This window comes from Nothobranchius furzeri, chromosome 15 (assembly GCF_043380555.1).
Source record: "Nothobranchius furzeri strain GRZ-AD chromosome 15, NfurGRZ-RIMD1, whole genome shotgun sequence".
NCBI lineage: Eukaryota > Metazoa > Chordata > Actinopteri > Cyprinodontiformes > Nothobranchiidae > Nothobranchius > Nothobranchius furzeri.
In genome coordinates, this window is record NC_091755.1 from 47,812,525 (window position 1) to 47,832,061 (window position 19,537).

At 46.9% G+C, this 19,537-nt stretch overlaps 1 protein-coding gene across 2 annotated transcripts; it reads left to right on the forward strand.

The window, feature by feature from the left end:
- Positions 1-185: 185 nt before the first annotated feature.
- cdk16 (cyclin dependent kinase 16) lies at positions 186-19,462 on the forward strand. 2 transcript variants are annotated; one of them, XM_015968768.3, is made up of 17 exons: positions 186-320; positions 1,701-1,889; positions 3,985-4,128; positions 4,335-4,453; positions 5,561-5,689; positions 5,765-5,821; positions 7,135-7,249; positions 10,024-10,118; positions 10,204-10,266; positions 11,194-11,317; positions 12,305-12,425; positions 14,142-14,239; positions 14,329-14,434; positions 14,523-14,565; positions 14,653-14,743; positions 14,821-14,895; positions 15,615-19,462. In XM_015968768.3, the coding sequence occupies exons 2-17, from the start codon at positions 1,775-1,777 to the stop codon at positions 15,698-15,700; spliced, it is 1,581 nt and encodes a 526-aa protein (XP_015824254.1). In that variant the 5' UTR covers positions 186-320; positions 1,701-1,774; the 3' UTR covers positions 15,701-19,462. The 2 variants fall into 2 exon arrangements, with proteins under 2 accessions (XP_015824254.1, XP_015824253.1); XM_015968767.3 differs by having other exon boundaries at positions 188-320; positions 1,719-1,889.
- Positions 19,463-19,537: the final 75 nt, after the last annotated feature.

Consider the following 19,537-nt stretch of genomic DNA (forward strand, 5'->3'; position numbering starts at 1 on the left):
TTTCGGGGGAGCTGGGCTCCCCTTCGCTCCCCCCTAACTCCACCCATGGAGGCAACCCCAGTTTATTTTATTTTATTTAAAAACTCAACGAAACAAATAAAACCGGAGCAGCCTCGGGAGGAGGCGCGACTGTTGATGTTTTACAAGCTCAAGCATCAAAAGCGGCCGACACCCGTGACGTCACGACGCAGCGGTGAAGCAGCAACATGGCGGCAGATTACTGGGAGATGGAGCAACCCCGGACTTGTTCAGACTGAACCGAACCACGGACGATCCGGTAGGCTGGGTCCGACCGTGACGGACCGGGCTCCACGCTGCCGGTGAGTAGTAACCCCCCGCTGAGTGCGCCGGTAACCGCCTCACCTAACGGAGCCCTGCAGGAAATACACGGAGCCCGATGCAGGCGAACGAGACGTAGACGGAGACGCACGCTAGCTGTGGGGAGAAGATCACGCAGCGTGCACGGCCAGGCTGCGTGGTTCTGCTGGAGGATGCTGGTCCGAAACCCAGCGGATCCATGGAGACCCAACCCATCCCTGACTGGAAACTTCACCCAGGAGTCTCCCATCTCCAGTCGTGGAGGAGAGGCTCTGCATCAGCTGCTCCAGCACACCTGGTGGAGCCTCCACCAGGTGTGCTGGAGCAGGCGAAACATCTAGGATGGTGGCCCCTGGGCCCTGAGCCAGACTCTGGGACCTTGACCTCCAAATGACCTGCAGACCTTCCTTTCACTTGACTTTGGACCCAAGGACGTTATTTTGGGGGGTTGCGGGGGGGACAAGTCCTCCCCATGTCCTTTTTAGGCAGTTTGGATCCATTTATAGTTTCTACAGATTTTTACTGAAATGAGGAAAAATGTCTTATTTTTATTTTAATGAAGTCTAGTGAACATTTAAATGTTAGTGTGAACGGTGAGATGGTTGTGGAGGAGCATACATGAGGATCTGTCCGCGTGGAGCAGAGCCGGCGTTCGGACTATCCGTGCTTCCTGGTCGAATATTCCTACCGCAGCGTGTTACGACCGTTCCACTCCTGTTTACGGTGTAGTAACGTGCTTATTAAGCGCGGTTTATTTTAAATCATGCATAAAAATACATAAGAAACGGTGTTTGTGGTGATTTATTTATTAAAATAGACTGCGTTTGTCATGATTTCATGATTGACTGTAAGCAATGGGAGAAATTTCTTGTTTACAGTATAATAACGATATTAACAAGCTAAATGTCAGGTAAACATACAACAAGCAGTAATATAACAACTTCCCGAGGTAGCGCGTCTCTTCAGGTGACCAGCCTGTGACGTAGAAGTCGGTCTGCGCGTGTATCGACGGGTAGCACGGATAGTCGTAACACCGGCTCTAGGCTAGGTGGTCACCTAGGAAAGCAGATGCTCAGCTCAAGTAGATCACCGGGCTTAGACTGGTTCATGGTGGCAGGCTCTCCCGTCCTGTTGATGTTGCTGCTTTGTTTCCTGCAACTCGCCTGCAAACCAGCTGTAGCTGCACATACTGAAGTCATTATTGCCCGAATGGCAATGTGCCCCGGTGCAGCTGTGGCTACATTGTAGCTCATCACCACGTGATGAATGGATGAACAGTAGTGTAAAGCACTTTGGAGTCCTCTGCCTCAGAAAGACACTAGACAAGTGCTGGTCATTTATTATTTAACTTGGTCAATGATGAGATGGGGTTACCTTTCCAGGTGTTTGGTTTTCTCCAGGTGGGAAGCCCCTCCTTCCATCAGCATCACACCTTCATCACCACCGGTTGCTTTTCATGGAGCGGATGAGAAAAATCAAACGGCAGCTGTCAGTCACACGGGGAAGAGGCAGGCCTAGGGGTGAAGAGGGTAATGACATCACCAAGGAAGCGACATCACACAGCGACTCAGGCAAGTCTCATCTGTGGTTAGATCCCCCGGAATGATTTAGTAAATCTTTGTGAATGCCTGATCCGAAGGTACTGGTTACGTTTACATCAACAGCATGACCCTGATTCGCGTCGGCTCGACGTGGTGTGGGTGGTTTTTGATGCACCTGGGAAACATCTTTAGTGGCTGGGGTTGTGGGCGGACCCCAGAGTTCCAAAGGTGATTGTGGGCGACGGTGGCACAGGTGTTTAGTGCTCGCCCCGTAATCGGAAGGTTGCAGGTTCGAACCCCGCTCAGTCTGTCACTGTCGTTGTGTCCTTGGGCAAGACACTTAATATAACGATATAAGGTAGAAACGATATAAAATTGGGTAATGATAGAGTTTTTCCTATATCGCAATACCGCGATATCGCGACAACACATGACGTCACTAAGATGTGCAGATATTTAAAAGCATGTCATTTCTACATATAAACAGAGGAAAAAATATATCGCAATATATATCGTTACCGCACATGCTTCAGATTATATCGCAATATAGATTTGAGGCCCTATCGCCCAGCCCTAACTTAACCCACGTTGCCTGCTGGTGGTGGTCGGAGGGACGGTGGCGCCTGTACTCGGCAGCCTCGCCTCTGTCAGTGCGCCCCAGGGCAGCTGTGGCTACATCGTAGCTCATCCCCACCAGCGTGTGAATGTGTGTGTGAATGATTGTGTTGTAAAGCGCCTTGGGGTGTTCTAGGACTCTATAAGGCGCTATATCAAATACAGGCCATTTTATCTGTACTCAACGCAAAAATGACGCAACAATGTCAAACGTGGTAGCATTGAAAAGAAGAAGAGGCCCAGAAAGGTTGAAGACTCTGGAGCGACCAGTAACCCCCGCCCTGTAGCCAACCAGTGACTCCACCCTCTAGCCAATCAATGACTCTTCTCGCTTGCCGACCTTTGGCTGATAGTCTCTCATGTCACATTTGCAGCTTGTTACGCCCAGGACCACTTCAAGGCAAGTACCTACCTAATTGTAATGGAAATGTCTTGGAGCTGAGCCGAACCGAGTCAAGCTGAGCTGAGTAGGTACTGGTGGACGGTACATCTGCAGGCCTAGAGCCAAGTGCTCTGTTGGGAACATCTGGAACCAGCAGTTCTCCAGTAGAAGAAGCTTGACCTTTTAGAGCTTTAGGAGTTAGAATTGTGACGTTAGATTCAGTTCTGGAGTCGAACAGGTGCTAAACTGGAGGAATCTTCTAACTCAGCCGCTTTCTCGATACGCGTAAAAATGGAAATGTATCCAGTGATTCTAATATTTTGACCCAGTGGAAGCATAAAAAAAAAGAATATTGGACCAAACGCTAAACCCTGAGGGACACCACCACTAAATTTGATGAAAGTGTGAATGTTCATTATTAACTTGAAATAACTAAATTCTGTAATTATATTAAAACACTAAAATAGCCTTGAGCTCTGGACAACCCGTAGCAGCAGCAAAAAGGTTTTCCTCTGCAGGTCGGTACAACCACGCTCCGTTGTCGCCCCGGCAGGTCTACCATTGGTCCCAACAGTTTTCTGTCTTACCAATCACAACGTTCTGTTTGTTGGGCGGGCTCAGCACCAGAGCCGTGACAACAAAAAAACTTCAAAGATGGCGTCGGCTCAGAAACAGTGCTAGTTGGAAACGTCTTTGGCATCAGCCTTGAACAATATACCCTTGAGTTTTTCTTCGAGTCGAGAGCAGACGTCCTTGTCTGGTCTGACTCCAGAAGAAGGACGTGGTATTTGCGTCTTTGACCGCGTCTGTTTGACGGCCTTGTTTACTGATGTCCACAGCGATTATTACTTCAAGTTCAGTCCTCTGATTGGTCCTGCCGCATGCCAAAAAAGCTTGGAAGTCACGGCTGGGTTCTTGCAAGGGGGCGTGGCCAGACTATATTATCATTTACAGGGTGGCTCGCCAGGCTACCAAAGAGGAATCTGGGGTAACGAACATTAAAAACATGGTTTGATGGATGGCTGGATTCATTTCATTCAAGCTGCCTGGTTGCTCATTTATTAGACTTGTTAATCTACATCGTGCATTCTATCTCCATCTTCCTTCTATCAATTCATCGTCCATCAGAGATGCCATCTCTTCAGTCCTCTGCAGCGCTGAAGGCCCGAGCATCAGCCTCTTCAGTTCAGTCGCTGCTGCAGACATATAGCAGGAAGCCAAGAGGCCTGGGACGCAGCCTGAGCTCTTACTTGAACCACGCCACCAGACTGGGTACGTCCGGCGCAAACACGACGCGTTTCATCCACCACATTGCTGCAGCTACACAGATCGGCCTTGTCGCAAATTAGGATGCTTGCAAAAAGGAAACGTCTCAGTTGTCCATAAATAATCTGTCTCAGCACGCGTGGACACACTTGCAACGTTGTACTTGTGTTTTATACGTGTGTGTGTGTGTGACTCTAAAAGTGTGTTTTCAGAAATAGTGCATGAAGATGCGAAGATGAACTCTGATGGAGAAAGTGATCTGGCTTCTTCTTCAGATGATGTTCAGAGCCCAGTGCGAGTACGACTGAGGAACAAAAAGATTTCCACTGAGGTACTGCTCCTTAGTACACCTGTCATGCACCTGCAACACACCATGTGGTAGACTTGTACACACCTTCAACAAAGAGTCACGTAAAACGAGTATTTTCTATCTTTTGTAGGTTTTTTGAGATTGCTCTGACTGTTAGCCGAGTTTTGGGAAGATTCAGTCGATATGGAGGAAAAAAACATAAGATGGCAAGATTCGTGGCGTCACTAATGCAGACGGAAGATATTTTCAACTTTAGGCGTCACAGAAGTGCTTGAAACAATCAAAACAGATTCCCATCGCAGCATCGTGGCATCATTTTTGACCAGGACGGCGTATCTGATAGGGATGGACAATATATCGCCATCAGTGTCGGTGTTGGCCGATGTTAGTCATTTTTTTACATATCGGTATCGGTTCGATAAATAAAACCGAGCCGATATAAACAACCAATATTTTTTCCATCTCGTCTCCATTTGTTTGCCTGTTTCAGAGGGTGGGGGGGGTGTAATCGTTTAGTCATGCGAACAGTGAATGAAATCATCTCAGAACCATAAATGCGTGTGTTGTATGTGTACATAATGACGTAAATTCAGCTTAATTAATTTCATTCAATACAAAATCTGCAGATTTTAGAAGCATTGATGTCAGTATATCGATATCGGCAAATATCGATTATCGGCCATAACAGTGATCTTAATATCGGATATCGATATCGGCCCCAAAATTCCATATCGGTGCATCACTAGTATCTGATGCATCTCACTATCCAGGAACAGTCCACAGGGTGTTGAAGAGGGTTAGGCTTTGGAGCGCGTCTGTCAGCGCTGTACGTCTGAGACCGGTGCAGGTGAACCGCTGATGCACCAGGAGCAGGTGCAAAGAGATTTCCTCCCGCTGAAGCTTTCAGGATCAGGAAACCCCTCGTTCACGGAGTGTTTGCTGACTTCTTCCTGGTTACACGTGCAGCCCCTGAGCTGGGGCACAGCATTCCGGGGACAGTTTTAATTCAGTTTGTTGTCATGGTAACGGTTCTCCTGCAGTGACGGCGCACCGGTGTGACCTTCCGTGACCAGAGTGAATGTGAAGACCCACCGGGATTCAAGTGCTTTGTAATCGTGTGTCTTACAGGACATCAACAAACGTTTGTCCTTACCAGCCGACATTCGTCTTCCTGATGATTACCTGGAGAAGTTTAGTGTGATTGGTCCAGCTTTGTTGGAGCAGCCAATCAGCAGGCGGCTCCGCAGAGTGTCTCTGGTACGTTGGCTTGGCTCAGTGGTTACGCTCGTTCATTTTCTCGTTCGCTAAGCTCAGGGTTGTGTTTGTCTGCAGTCGGAGATTGGCTTCGGGAAGTTGGAGACGTACATCAAACTGGACAAACTGGGAGAGGTAAGTGATCCGCAAATGTCTGCTGATGTTCCAGCCTTCAGAACCACCATGTCAGGTTTTTAGAGCCCCGGTTCACATTTGTAGTGGTCTCTGGAATAGACGAATGCCTTGTGAGTCGACGTCTGTGGGGAGAAAAGTTAAGGAAGTAGAAGTTAGCCAGAGCAGAGGTGAGCAGAACACGGCCGGATTTAGAGACTTATTTCCTGATATTCGGACATCTTGCCTGTGGTTGGTTTGTTCTGCAGCGTTGATGTTTTATCTCCACAAACAACTCTAGCCTGAAGGAGTTCTGCCATGTGGCACTACTAATGCTAATTGTTAGCTTCTGCTAGCCAAGACAAGTTCTTCCCCGTCACAGATGGGTCCACGAACGCTAACTTTCAGTGTGACTGAGGTCTGAGTGGCTTTCCTAACTCGTTTATTTTCTATCGGCGGCGAATGCAGGAATTTGGGGTAGACGACTATTTTCACGTTTACCGCAAAGCGAACGATAAACAACGATTTCCCTGTGAACTTTTTCTGTAATGTATTATGCAGGAGGGGTCATTAAAAAGTTTGTCTTTGTTGAGACAAGTGGGCGTGGCCTTTGTCAGGTGATGCAGAATCTTCCGGGATCGCAGAGCTACGTTTTTCACCGTGGGAGTAATGGTTAGGCGTTATTAGCCAAACCGTATTTACTGTTGCGTTAGCTCCCCCTAGGTGCTGAGGTATGAAGCTGAGTAGTGATATTTTTTTTCAATCATTTGGCCATATCAGAGTTTCTGGTTCTCATCCCCAACAAGGACGTCATCTTTCCACTTTGTGGCCAATGGTCACGACCACAGGTTCATTACCGTTCAAAAGCACAATGGTACATCGCACCAATAATCCACATAAGGCAATGCGAATTAGAGATGGACAATATATCGGCATCGAATTCGGTATCGGCCTGTGTTAGTCATTTTATAACATATCGGTATCGGTTCGCTAAATGAAACCAGGCCGATATTAACAACCAATATTCTTTCCATCTTAAATCCATTTGTTGGCCCTTTTTCAGAGGATGAGGGGGGTGATGTGTAATTGTTTAGTCATGTTAACAGTGAATGAAATCATCTCAGAACCGTAAATGTGTGTGGTGTGTGTGTGTGTACATAATAACGTAAATTCAGCTTTAATCATTTTCATTCTATTCAAAATCTGCTGATAATGTCAGAAAATCGGTTATCGGCCCAAACATTTCATATGATGCATCACTAATGTGAATAGTAAGAGTGAGTGGTGGGTTGGGAATTCATACCGGTTACTTACTTGTCACACCTGGATGTCTGCAGGGCACCTACGCTACGGTGTACAAAGGCTGCAGTAAACTGACTGAAAACCTCGTTGCTCTGAAGGAAATCCGACTAGAACACGAAGAAGGAGCTCCGTGTACGGCAATCAGAGAAGGTACTGGAGTACTACTATGGCAGTACATACACTAGTGGTACTGAAGCAGCGACTTTGGCCCTTAAGTGAATTATCTCAGGCATTTGGGACATAGACATACCAGAGTTTTTTTTTTTATGTTCCTCCTCCAAAGTTTTCACTTGTAACGGGGGCGGGGTCACGTCTGCTTTTATTCAACCAATCAGGACTGATGATTATCAGGTTGGAGTCAGGAATAAGTCATCATCTTCCACATCTGTGAAGGGATTCATATAAAGGATATGATAAAAATATTCTGTAGGAGTATTTATCGATTTATTTAAAGCAGCTCACAAGCGACAACGACCCAAATCACTCCCGGGACGGAGGGGAACGTCAGAGATTCACGTGACTCGTGAGTGTACCAAGCATGACTCAGAAACCTGCTCTCAGAGCTTAAAGGTCTCGTTCACTGAGACGCCGTGTAATACTTGCTGTGACTTTCACGTGCATCGCCTGCTGTAGAGCTCCGGACGTCACGTGACTCTCAGAGCGTAGACGCCATGTTGGCAGGCAACAAAGGTAAACAAAATGAACGGGATCGGCTTGGATTTTACTCCATCGGAGGTTACTTCACACTTGAAAACCGAAGAAATCGTTTTATATAGTCAGAAATTATTAGATAGAATGTATAAACTGAACGCCAAGAGAAATCACTAGTCTAATTTTTTTCTGTGAATAAAATAAATATGTCAGGCAGGAGCGTCTCAGGATCTGTCTGAGATCTGTCTCGGTGAGACAGATAATAGCAATCCAAAGTGATTTTTATGTGTGATCTGACAATTGATCAACCATTGCTTAAAAATTAAATACAGCTTAGCCGGTTAATTGCTGTGATCATAAAACACGTAAACGGCAGCACGCAGAACTCACGAGGCAACGTTTTACGTGACGTTTACTTGTTGCTATGAGTAATAAGACAGAAAAAGCCACGCCAAAATAAGTTTAGGAAGCCCACTAAGAATCGTAATAAAAGCATTTAAAATAAATACCATACACAGTTGAGGAAACATTGGTTTAAGTACCTGATATGAAGAGGTCGCTGCATAAGCGAAAACCTTTACTCTCGGGATCCCACGGCTTCATTTTAGCCTGGAGGCTAGCGCGTTTCATTGCGATGATCCAACGTTTGCGGCGTTCCGGATCTTGGGGAATCCTGTAGATGGCTCATCCCTTGTCTCATCTGTTCTGCATCCTGGGGCACAACAGGAATCTACCATATTTACAGTTTGATTTTGTTTTCTGACAATAACAAATAGCCCAGCTGCGGGCTTCTGCCTGCCAATATGGCGCCGTTTCGATTTGAACTGTTGCATGCCGGGAGAAGTGACGTCAACTCCCGGAGCTCTATAGCTGTAGAAAGGACAGAAAAGGCCGGTGTCTTCTACACCACAGGCAAAATTAGCATTCGTGGCCCCGCCCACATTGGCTTCCGACTGCACACGGGAATTTACACAGGAGTGCCTCTTAGGGTGTTTCTCAGTGTCAAATGTCAGGCGCCTTGGTTACGAGGACACTAAATGGAACAGACGTGCATCTCGTGACCGCGGCTCCGATCCACGTGGCACACACAGTCATTTTATGCATACACGTTTCCATATAGATGTATAACGAGCCTTTTACTTATGTAATTGTGTTTTTACTGGTTACTACCCGCTAGCCACTGAAGCTGCAACTGCTAAGCAACTAACCACGCACAGCTAACTGCTTTGGATCTAAAAAGCAATTCGTTGACTTACATTTAAAATGGAAATTTGCCCCTGAAGTAGCTGCTGGCTACTTCCATTTGAAGTATCCATTTGAAAGTACTGTGCTGTATTCTGTGCTAACGAATGGCTAACAGACGGTGGACGGACGCCTCTGCAGCACATGAACATCGGAGCACACCGTGGTGGAAACTGATGACGTATCTCCAAGGCGGCCGGGGCAGGACCGAGGCGTCGAGGCTCTTGATTAGCAGAAGCAACTCTTCACCTCAGTGGGCGACGGTGGCACAGGAGTTAAGTGCTCGCCCCGTAATCGGAAGGTTGCAGGTTCGAGCCCCGCTCAGTTTGTCGCTGTCGTTGTGTCCTTGGGCAAGACACTTAACCCACGTTGCCTGCTGGTGGTGGTCGGAGGGACAGGTTGCGCCTCTGTCAGTGCGCCCCAGGGCAGCTGTGGCTACAGTGTAGCTCATCCCCACCAGTGTGTGAATGGGTGAATGACTGATTGTGTTGTAAAGCGCCTTGGGGGGTTCCAGGACTCTAGAAGGTGCCATATCAAATACAGGCCATTTACCATGTACCTCAGTCAAGCTTGTGTTTTCTGCGGAGATGATAATATAAATGACCCGTCAGAGGACTCCAAAGCGCTTTACACTACAGTGTATCATTCACCCATTCACACACCGATGGCGATGAGCTGCATTGTAGCCACAGCTGCCCTTCTTGAGACGAGGCGCCACCGGTCCCTCCGACCACCACCAGAAGGCAAGGCGGGTAAGGTGCAGAATTATCTGTCGGTAACCGGGATCGAACCTGCAACCTTCCGATCACCGGGCAACCCGCTCTACTCCCTGAGCCTTTATGAAATGTCAGTGTTGCATCTTTACCCAAGAAAGAAGAGTGAATGACAGCAGTGGAAGAGTTGAAGTGCTGCTAGAGGAGCGCAGGAGGTTTTCTCCGTAGAAACGCGTGAATGAGAGGTGAAACATACCAAAACACCAGAGTTCACCTATTAAACGCTGAAGATGGTATGTTCTTGTCATTTGCACTCAGTGTCTCTGCTGAAGGATTTGAAACACGCCAACATCGTGACTCTTCACGACATCATCCACACGCAGAAGTCCCTCACGCTGGTGTTTGAGTATCTGGTGAGAAGACGCCACTCTACTCAAAAGTGCTTTTGATGTTTGGAAAAGTTGCAAACAGCCTCGCTTGTTTGACTCTACCTTTCAGGACAAAGATCTAAAACAGTATCTGGATGACTGTGGAAACACCATCCACATTCACAACGTCAAGGTACGTCCGGCTGTGGCTCTGGAGTTTAAAGAGCAAGTCACCCCCTACAAAAAATGTACTTCACTCCCACTTGTTGTTTGAAAAATGCAACAAATGCTGTTGCCTGGCAGACCGAGAGGGCGGAGCCGCTAACAAATACACACACACACAGGCTCACAATGGCATTGTGACATCATAATGTACCAGCTAACATCATAGCATACCTCTTAGCCAATAGCGGTGGCAGATTTACATTCAAATACAAAACAGAATTTTTCCCTGACGACGGCGCAACACTGACAGTTTTAGGCAGAATATTTAAATTTTAACTAAGATGCACTGAAGTGCCAAATTATTGACTACACATGTCTGCAGCACGATTAGACACTAGTTTATATAGTTTATCAGCAAAAAAAAGTTGATCTGGGGGTGACTTGCTCTTTAAAACCACAGCTTGTTATGTCACACGCACCGGGAAGTCTGCGCCGTCTACGTCCTGCTTCCCGTGTAAACAGTGATTAATGATGTAAAGGCCACAGAGTAGCGGTTCGTTCTCAGGAAAGCTGGTTTAACACCTCATCCCCCCCCCCCCCCCACACACACACACACACACACACTTAAACATGCATATCCCCACTTTTCTGTTTGTGGTAATGCTAACCGCAGAACAACGCTAGTCCGATATACTCCTATTGTCCTCGTCGGAGCACACACGTAACGTTCCAGGAAGTACTGGGAATACCCAGACTTAATGAATGCTAGACAGATCCAGTCCTACGCAGTACGGTGCCTGTGCCACACACACACACACACACATGCGTGCGCCCTGGCCCAACCCTCTCTGACCTTTACACATTAAATCAGAATAAGCCACAACTGCTGCCACACCTCTTTATGTCACCTACTTCTGTTTCAAGCTGGACAACCTGAGCTCTTGTGTGTCTCCAGCTGTTTCTTTTCCAGCTGCTGCGAGGTTTGTCCTACTGTCACCGGAGGAAAGTTCTCCATCGAGACCTGAAACCTCAGAACCTGCTGATCAACGAGCGGGGGGAGCTCAAGCTGGCAGACTTCGGTTCGTTTCCTGCCGGGTGGCAGGTCGACTGTAACCCCGGTTTCACACTGCAAGCATCAGCGAAGCGGCGCCGCTTCAAATAGAATCCAGTTGTAGTCTATGGAGTGTTTCAAACCAGCCGCGACAATTTTCCGGCGTGTCCCAGAAGCGGTTCGTGGAAGAAATAGAACTCGATCCTATCTTGCGCGGCGCGGCCGCGCAAGATAGGATCGAGTTCTATTTCTTCCACGAACCGCTTCTGGGACACGTCGATTTCCGCAGTTCACATAGTGCGAGACAGGAAACCACACATGCTTTCAGTGTAAAATCCCCGGTTATTTTCAAAATAAAATGCCACGTTGTTAAAACTTAGGTCAGCGCGTGTGACCGAACGGCTTTGATTCTTTCGAGAAGTGCAACGGTGTGATTCCCCGCGGGGGTTGCGATCTCTCGATGAGGAAGGTGCCGGACGTCTCGAGGGATTTTAGAATGTCGCGAGTACAGCGAGGAAGCCGCGACGTCACTCTCCCGGCGTGAAAAGGACCGCTTTTGAGCCGCTTCACTCCGCTGATGCTTGCAGTGTGGAAACCGGGGTGAGGATGGTTGGTGTGGATGCTACGATGAGTATTTATGAATGAGTTTTTAGTATTTTCCGGGGACGTTTGTTGGACGGCAGCCTTTCAGTGAGAAGGTTGCCGGTTCAACACCTGTTAACATTTGCTCCCCGTGCATGAGTGGGCTTTCTCCAGGCACCTGCTCCAAAAACACACGAGCTAAACTTTTACCATCGCTGCTTTTCATCCCAATTCAACAGTTAAATCTGATATAAAAACTTTATTTGGTTTCTGCCAATTGCACCAAAACGCCCCTTGACCCTTGACCCATGGTGGGTGGCCAACATCAGCTGTGCGCCACCGTGCTGCGGTTAACTGGTCGTTAAGCGTGTTGTGAAACAGACTGAGTGATGTCATTGTGATGATGTAACGAAGGGGTGTGTCTTTCTTGCAGGTTTGGCTCGAGCAAAGTCCATCCCAACAAAGACGTACTCTAACGAGGTGGTGACTCTGTGGTACCGGCCGCCGGACATCCTGCTTGGCAGCACAGACTACTCCACTCACATCGACATGTGGTACTGGGCTGTAGTATCAAGTACTACGTAATACACACAGTCAGCCATTAAACGATGACTTCTGGGTCATTAACAGAACCTCCTGTGGTCTTTTACCATCTAAGAGCTAAACATCTAACTGTTTTGTCCTCTTGAGATGCGGGGTCTCTTCTTTCAGGGAGTCCTGGTTACCATGGTGACACAGTCACAGAGGGAAAGAGCAGATGTTGACGTGTGTGCACAGGATGAGGTAGAGCGTTGAGCGGTACCTGAGAGGCCTTTAAGCCCGGCTAGAGAGTGAAGAGTCGGCCTCATTCTGGAGATGATTTCAGACGTCTGGGGCAGAAAAGGAGAAGCAGGTTTTCCTAGGTTTCAGCATCCAGCAGCGTTTCTGGTGTCATCCCTGAAATGTTGGTAGGCCGGTTACCTAACGGCAGTTTTGCAGTAAATAGCGGCACACGTGTGTTTTTCTTCTGTGGTTTAGTGAAGACCGTCCCACGGTTTCATACAGGGTGCAGGTACGAGTGGGACTTTGTGGGTGAAGAAGAAACGGCTCAGTAGGCTGCTGACTGACACGTGCACGTGTTGTGATGGTTTATAAAAACATCAAAGGTCATAAATTTCACTGCAGGAGGCCTTTGAAACCAGTTTTGTGATTGATTACATGTTTACATCTAGCACCAGATGGTCGACTCAAGGACCTTCACACAGTAAACATCCCAACACAGGTCAGATCATTAAGCCAATCAGTAACAAGCTTCCTATATAAGGAACCCAACAGGTTGCATCGAGTCACTGACTCGTGTCAGAGTCTGTACAGCAATCCTCATACTGAGCAAGCATGTAGCGACAGTGGAGAGGAAAACTCCCTTTTAACAGGAAGAAACCTCCAGAGGATCCTGGCTCAGTATAAGCAGCCATCCTCCACGACTCACTGGGGATGGAGAAGACAGAGCACACACACACACACACACACACACACACACACACACACACACACACACACACACACACACACACACACACACACACACACACACACACACACACACACACACACACACACACATAGCAAGAAGTGTTTCTACGGCTGCATACATTGCGATTTCTTAGCAGACATTCCGTTTCTTAACAAAATAAACATTATTGTCTTTATCTGCGTGAATCTGACGTTAATTCAACTTATGAACTAGTAGTAGCACATTCTGTGTTAAAGGAAATATATAGGTGTGTGTGTATGTTTAACTCATTCGCTGCCAGCGTTTCTTGCCGTTTTTACTGTTTTTTTAAGAGTTACAGAACGTTGCGCGCTAGGATGATGTTGACGCCAAAACAACCAAAACAAGGCGGAGACTCGCCTCTTACATCAGGAAGAATCCGCGCGTTTCGAGCGTTATCCGTTCTTTCGTAATCCGTTGTTGAATTGTGATCGGCAGAAGCTTTTCCGGTTCGCGCCTCACTTTTTTTACAGCAGCAGCCCAAAACGATCTCCTAACACATGGATGTTCTGCTTCCTGATCACGTGTCGCGTGACGTACGCGGATGACGATCGGCTTTAGAGCTGAGATGTTTGTTCTCACGGTGCGGGGGCTCGTCCGACATCCACACAGTAAAAACATTGGCAGTGAACGAGTTAATATCACATCTATATTTACTTTATTTTACGTCTTTATTCGGATACGTGTGAACGAAACTTTTATTCTGTCCTCCACCCACCTCTCTGTCTGTCCCCTTTAGGGGGGTCGGTTGTATCTTCTACGAGATGGTGACGGGTCGTCCTCTGTTTCCTGGATCTACAGTGGAGGAGGAGCTTCACTTTATTTTTAAACTTCTGGGTAAGCCAATCGTCATCTGTTTCATCATCACTGAGAGCCAATCAGCTCTCCCCATCCGTCGGTTTGAGCCGTGTGTACTTTGTGTGTAGGTACTCCAACTGAAAAGAGCTGGCCTGGGGTCAGTTCAAACAAGGACTTTGTGACCTTTAACTTCCCTCAGTACAGAGCTGAGAGACTGATCAAGCACACCCCCAGGTACCAGCACCTCCCTCTGGGGTCTAGTGTTCGTGTGTCATCACGCCGTGTTGTCGATGACCTGGAGGTTTGTTTGTTTCGTGTTCAGGCTCAGCACTGAAGGGGTGGAGCTGCTGTCGGCGTTCCTGCAGGTCAGTAAACGCCTCACCGTTTCTGTTTTATTGCTGGATGTTTGAAACGATTCTAAGATGAAGAAGCAAGTCTCTGTTGAACTTTAGTTTGAAGGGAAGAAGAGGAAGTCAGCAGAAGAGGCCATGAAACACAGCTACTTCAGTGATCTTGGAAACAGAGTGATGTCACTTCCTGACAGTAAGTTTAAGCGCCGCCCGGCTCTCTGCTGGTGATGTCGTGGTTTTGATGTCAAACGTTTGCTCCGAACGTTTCAGCGTCGTCCATCTTTAGTCTGCCGGAGATTCAGCTTGAAAAGGAAGCTGCGAGGCCGACAGCCTGGCGCGACGCAGGTGAGTCCCACACGCAGGATGGAGTGTGTGAGGTTGTCACGGTAACACACACCTAACAACCAGACTCCTCTTCTGTCCGTTCTGACTGATCTGGAGTCGGAATTCCTTTGATCACGTCAGGAGGGATTTTCTCTTTTAGATGGGATGAGGTCAGATTCCCAGATCCTTTTATTCCTTTCATCACCTTGACTCATTTATCTTAAACCACACACACACACACACACACACACACACACACACACACACACCTGTCATGTTTTCTTTTGTAACCTGATTCCCGATACTGACCCCCTGCTGCCTTCTTGGACCGGGTCACACATATGAGTGAGTTTTGGTCCAGAGGGGGACCGAAGGAATTAAAAAAAAACAGGAATTTGGGGATTTTAAGTACTAAAACGATGTAAAATGAATAAAAAGCCGCGTTGAATCCACGGAGCCTTTCCTGGTTCAGGTCAAACGTGACGGCATTCTCTGGTGGGCGGCTCTGTTTAGATGCGGTTGCTATGGTGACCGCAGGTATTGATGACTTCATCTCCAGGCAGAGAAACTCAGGGTTGACTTACCTTTGTGACATCAGAGTTTCCTGCTCATGGCGGGTTAAGTCCGAGCTCACTGAGGGAACCAGAACTTCTATCTGGAAGGTCGTGTTGGTTTGTTGAACCACCTAAGGACTTCGGGCCCTCAGGTGTGTCTCACCCAAGCCGTCTGTGTGTTTACAGCCAGCAGTCCGCTGAGGAGGAGGAGCCAGCAGCTCCTACAGCCTCAGGAGGAGGAGTCAGCTGAAGGAGGCGCTAAAGGGAACTGACAGGACAGGGAGTGCTGTTTCATTCAGGATCCGGGACTACTGATGAGTCTAATCAGCTGCACGACCAATGAGAGAGCAGCACACGTTACAGATGATTCAATCTGGTTGCGTCTTCCATTTTCACTCTAGTGTAAAGACCCACAGCAGCAAGGTGTGTGACATCACCAGTGGTGTCACCTTGTTAGCCTCTGCAGGTAAAATCCCATTTTAATCTCCTGTCTAGATGTTTCTGCTCAGGACAAAATAATAGAACCACAGGACAGATCAATAAGTACGAAGCTTTTATAGACTGTAATCCGAGTCGCCAGGTGAAAGCGTCTCCCAGCTGGAGGGACAGGTGTCTTCCCAGGTGAGTACGTCTTATTAAAAGGCTGAAGAAGACTGTTTCCATTTACTCTTTAATGTTGGTCTTGTGGAACCTCCAAGGAGAAGCCATGTTCTGTGTTACTCTGGAAGTCTGAATACGTCGTGTTTTTCTGCATGAGTGTGTTCAACCTGGTAACGTGAACACGACCTGTACAGGATCCAGTAACCGTATTTATATCAGAAATACTGCAGTGGTCCCTCACACACACACACACACACGGGTTAAGATGCTAGTCGCAGGCTTCAGCTGTTAAAAAACGACAGATTTTAATGTGTTTTAAATGCACACGAGTTAAAACGTTGGGAGGTTCTTTAAGGCTGACTCAGATGAAACCTGGATTATTTCCTAATCTGTAGAGCAAACCTTTCCATAAATGTTTGTGTTAAAGAGCTGAAAAGTTTTCTGCACTGAATGAGCAAAGCAGTTCACACACACACACACACACAGGTAATTCAACGTGCTTTCCGTTAGCGAGAATAGCGTGAACTCTAAAGTCGAGGTGACGGCACAATAAAGGTTGAATATGGAACACGAACACCAACGCGACATCTAGGTTGTGGTTGCAACAATAGAGCAAGGTTTCCAGCCGTCGGGATTCCAGGCTCTCCGCTGATAAATGTTTAATTTGGTCCGTCTGTTGCAGGCTTCGCCCAAACTCACCCTGGTTTTAGATCTTTTATGGTCGCTCCTCTTCTGAGAAGGTTAACGACGTCTTCTGGGCTCAGAAGCAGCTGCTTGACTTGTTTTCCACAGGGCCAGCCTCGCTGTGCCAGACTGTTACCAGCAACAGTGACCTCTACTGGCTGGTAGATGTAAACATAAACTCATCCAAATAAACGTTTGATTATTTTTCAGTTGAAGCTTTTGAATAAAAAACTGCACCTTCATTCTGCACACCTCCCTGTGGAGGGATTATATTTAGAAAAGACAGCTTTAATTGTTCCACAATCAACCTTTAAATGCACAAATTAATTTAAATCTAATCAAACACACAAATTATTTCACATATAAAGAGCAAGTCACTCCCAAATTACTTTTTTTCTGATAAACTACATAAATGCGTGTCTAATCGTGCTGCAGACACGTGTCGTCAATAGTTTTGCACTTTAGTGCATTTTAGTTCAAATTAAATCTTCTGCCTAAAACTGTCAGCGTTGTGCCGTTGTCAGGTAAAAACTCTGCACTGCATTTGAATTTAAATCTGCCATCGCTATTGGCTAAGAGGTACCCTAGAACGTTAGCTGGTACCATATGATGTCACAATGTCGTTGTGAGCCTGTGTGTGTGTGTATTTGTTAGCGGCTCCGCCCTCTCGGTCTGCTAGGCAACAGCATTTGTTGCCTTTTTCAAACAGGAAGTGGGAGTGGAGTAAGACTCTGGTAGGGGGTGACTTGCTCTTTAAGAATCAGAAAAAAAACAAAGTTAAAGGTTACGGTGCAGAAGGTGCAGCATCAGAACATTTATTCAAAGGCTGATTCTGATTTAAAAGTTTCTAGAGTCGGGGAACATCTGAGGTCACGAGGAAGCTGGTTCCATCTGTGAGCTGCATAGTAGCTCAAAGCAGCGTCACCCTGTTTGGTTCTGACCCGGTTCTACCAGCTGACTGTTTCCCAAGGACCTCAGAGTCCTGCTGGGCGTAGATACAGGAAGGAGATCTGACACGTATTCTGGCTCCATGCCACTGAGTGATTTATAAACTAGTAGGAGCACTTTAAGTTGGTTCTGTAGTTTACTGGTAACCAGTGCAGAGATGGAAGAACAGGAGTGATGTGCTCGGTTCTCTTGGTTCTTGTTAGCAGCAGCATTCTGAATAAGCTGCGGTTGCTTCACAGCTTTTTTGGGAAGACCAGTCAAAAGACCGCTGCAGTAGTCCAGCCGGCTGGAGAGCCCTTACAGGTCCCGCGTGAGCTGGGACGGGGGACGTTTAACACGAGAAGACAGCCGGTCAAACACCCGGGGACAACATAGCCAACCTGAAACAGGAGTACAGCTGGGATTCAAACCCGCAGCCTTTGTGCCGCATTTGTGTTTTCATTTTGTTCAACTTTAAAGAACACCCCAACTTTCCCGGGACTTAGTTGTAATTAACATCATTTAGGTTTGTTTTAGTTTACATTTCTTGTTTCTTTGCATGAAAACTTGGTTTTAATCTGCTGAGGGATGAGATGTGGAGGCGAGCCGCCGTCCTGGGCTGCAGACCAGTGCTAATGTGAATCAAACTGTTCTACTGAACGAAAAACAGCGATGCAAATGTAAAGGGAACCTTCCTCAGCTGCGATAACCGTCTCTGTATAAATGACTGTTGAATGTAACGACGAGCTGTTGATGTTTAGTTTAGAGCTTCTGGTTCCTGCTTCAGAACAGGTTCTGTTGCTCGTTTTCTTCTTCATGGAAACGAGCTGATCCAAGCGGGATGAAGTAGAACACGTCAGGGGTTAGAAAAGCCTCTTCAGAGGGTCTCGTTCACCGGAACAAACGCCGACATCTTCTCTTCGTTCAGACCAAACGGAGGGTTAGATGTTTAGTGACTCGGTGGAAAACCTCGACTATAAAATACAAGTCAGTTCTGTGACCTCAGGTCATTTTAACGCACCATAACAGTTCAGCTCCTGATCGTTTTTGACCTGTAAAACTATTATGGTCAGAAAAAAATAACGTTTGGCTTTATAACTAGACTGAAGCTTTGCTAATAGTTTTTTTTTTTGGAACAGAGATGAAGATTTTTTGTTTTGTTGAGACTAAACCAAAGTTTTCTGCAAAATACTCAACTGCATGATGGGATTATTCTGTGAATTTATCTTTAGTCTATTAATCTTCCATTTGCTGAGAATCAAAGTCGTTATGCAAGTCAGGACATGCACATGTGAACGGCGCCTTTCCAGATGGAGACCAGCCTTCGCAATCAAAACCAAGCAGATACACGCAGAAACCCTAACCCGACCCCGAAGCTCCAGGCCGAGATCAGCGTGTGTTAAAGGAGACCGTTGAGTCCGCTGATCTCTGGCTCGGGGGAGGGGTTCCCTGAGTAAAAGAGGTCTCTAATCTCAAAGGAGTCTTCCCGGTTAAGTCGGATAAAGACGAGAATCAACATATTCACCCCGGGGGCCGTCTGACAAGCTGAAGCTCCCATTTGACCCCGACCACAGTCAGGCGAAGTGTGTTGCTCAAGGACACGTGACAGCAGAATTCCCAGGAATGAGATGGGATCAATAACGATGGACTGAAAGCAGCAGAAACCTTTCCAGCGGTGATGAAGAGGTGGGGACGTAGAAATACTTTAATAATATGTACTTGAAACCTGATAAGTTTGACAAAGAAAATGTTACCCAGTGATGTTTACATGTATTATTGATCTATAAACAATACTAAATATCTATTAAAAGCCTTTAATACCAGTTTTTTCTGTTTGTTTAATTGATGTCACGCAAGTTTCCGTCGAAGTGATGCTTCCGTGGAATCTGCTGGTTTCT

Excerpts from the sequence above, each read along its gene's own strand:
- cdk16 (XM_015968768.3), top strand. The coding sequence starts at position 1,775 with ATGGAGCGGATGAGAAAAATCAAACGGCAGCTGTCAGTCACACGGGGA. Across the intron at positions 5,822-7,134 it reads AACTGGACAAACTGGGAGAG|GGCACCTACGCTACGGTGTA; the intron begins GTAAGTGATCCG and ends GGATGTCTGCAG. Across the intron at positions 10,119-10,203 it reads CGCTGGTGTTTGAGTATCTG|GACAAAGATCTAAAACAGTA; the intron begins GTGAGAAGACGC and ends TCTACCTTTCAG.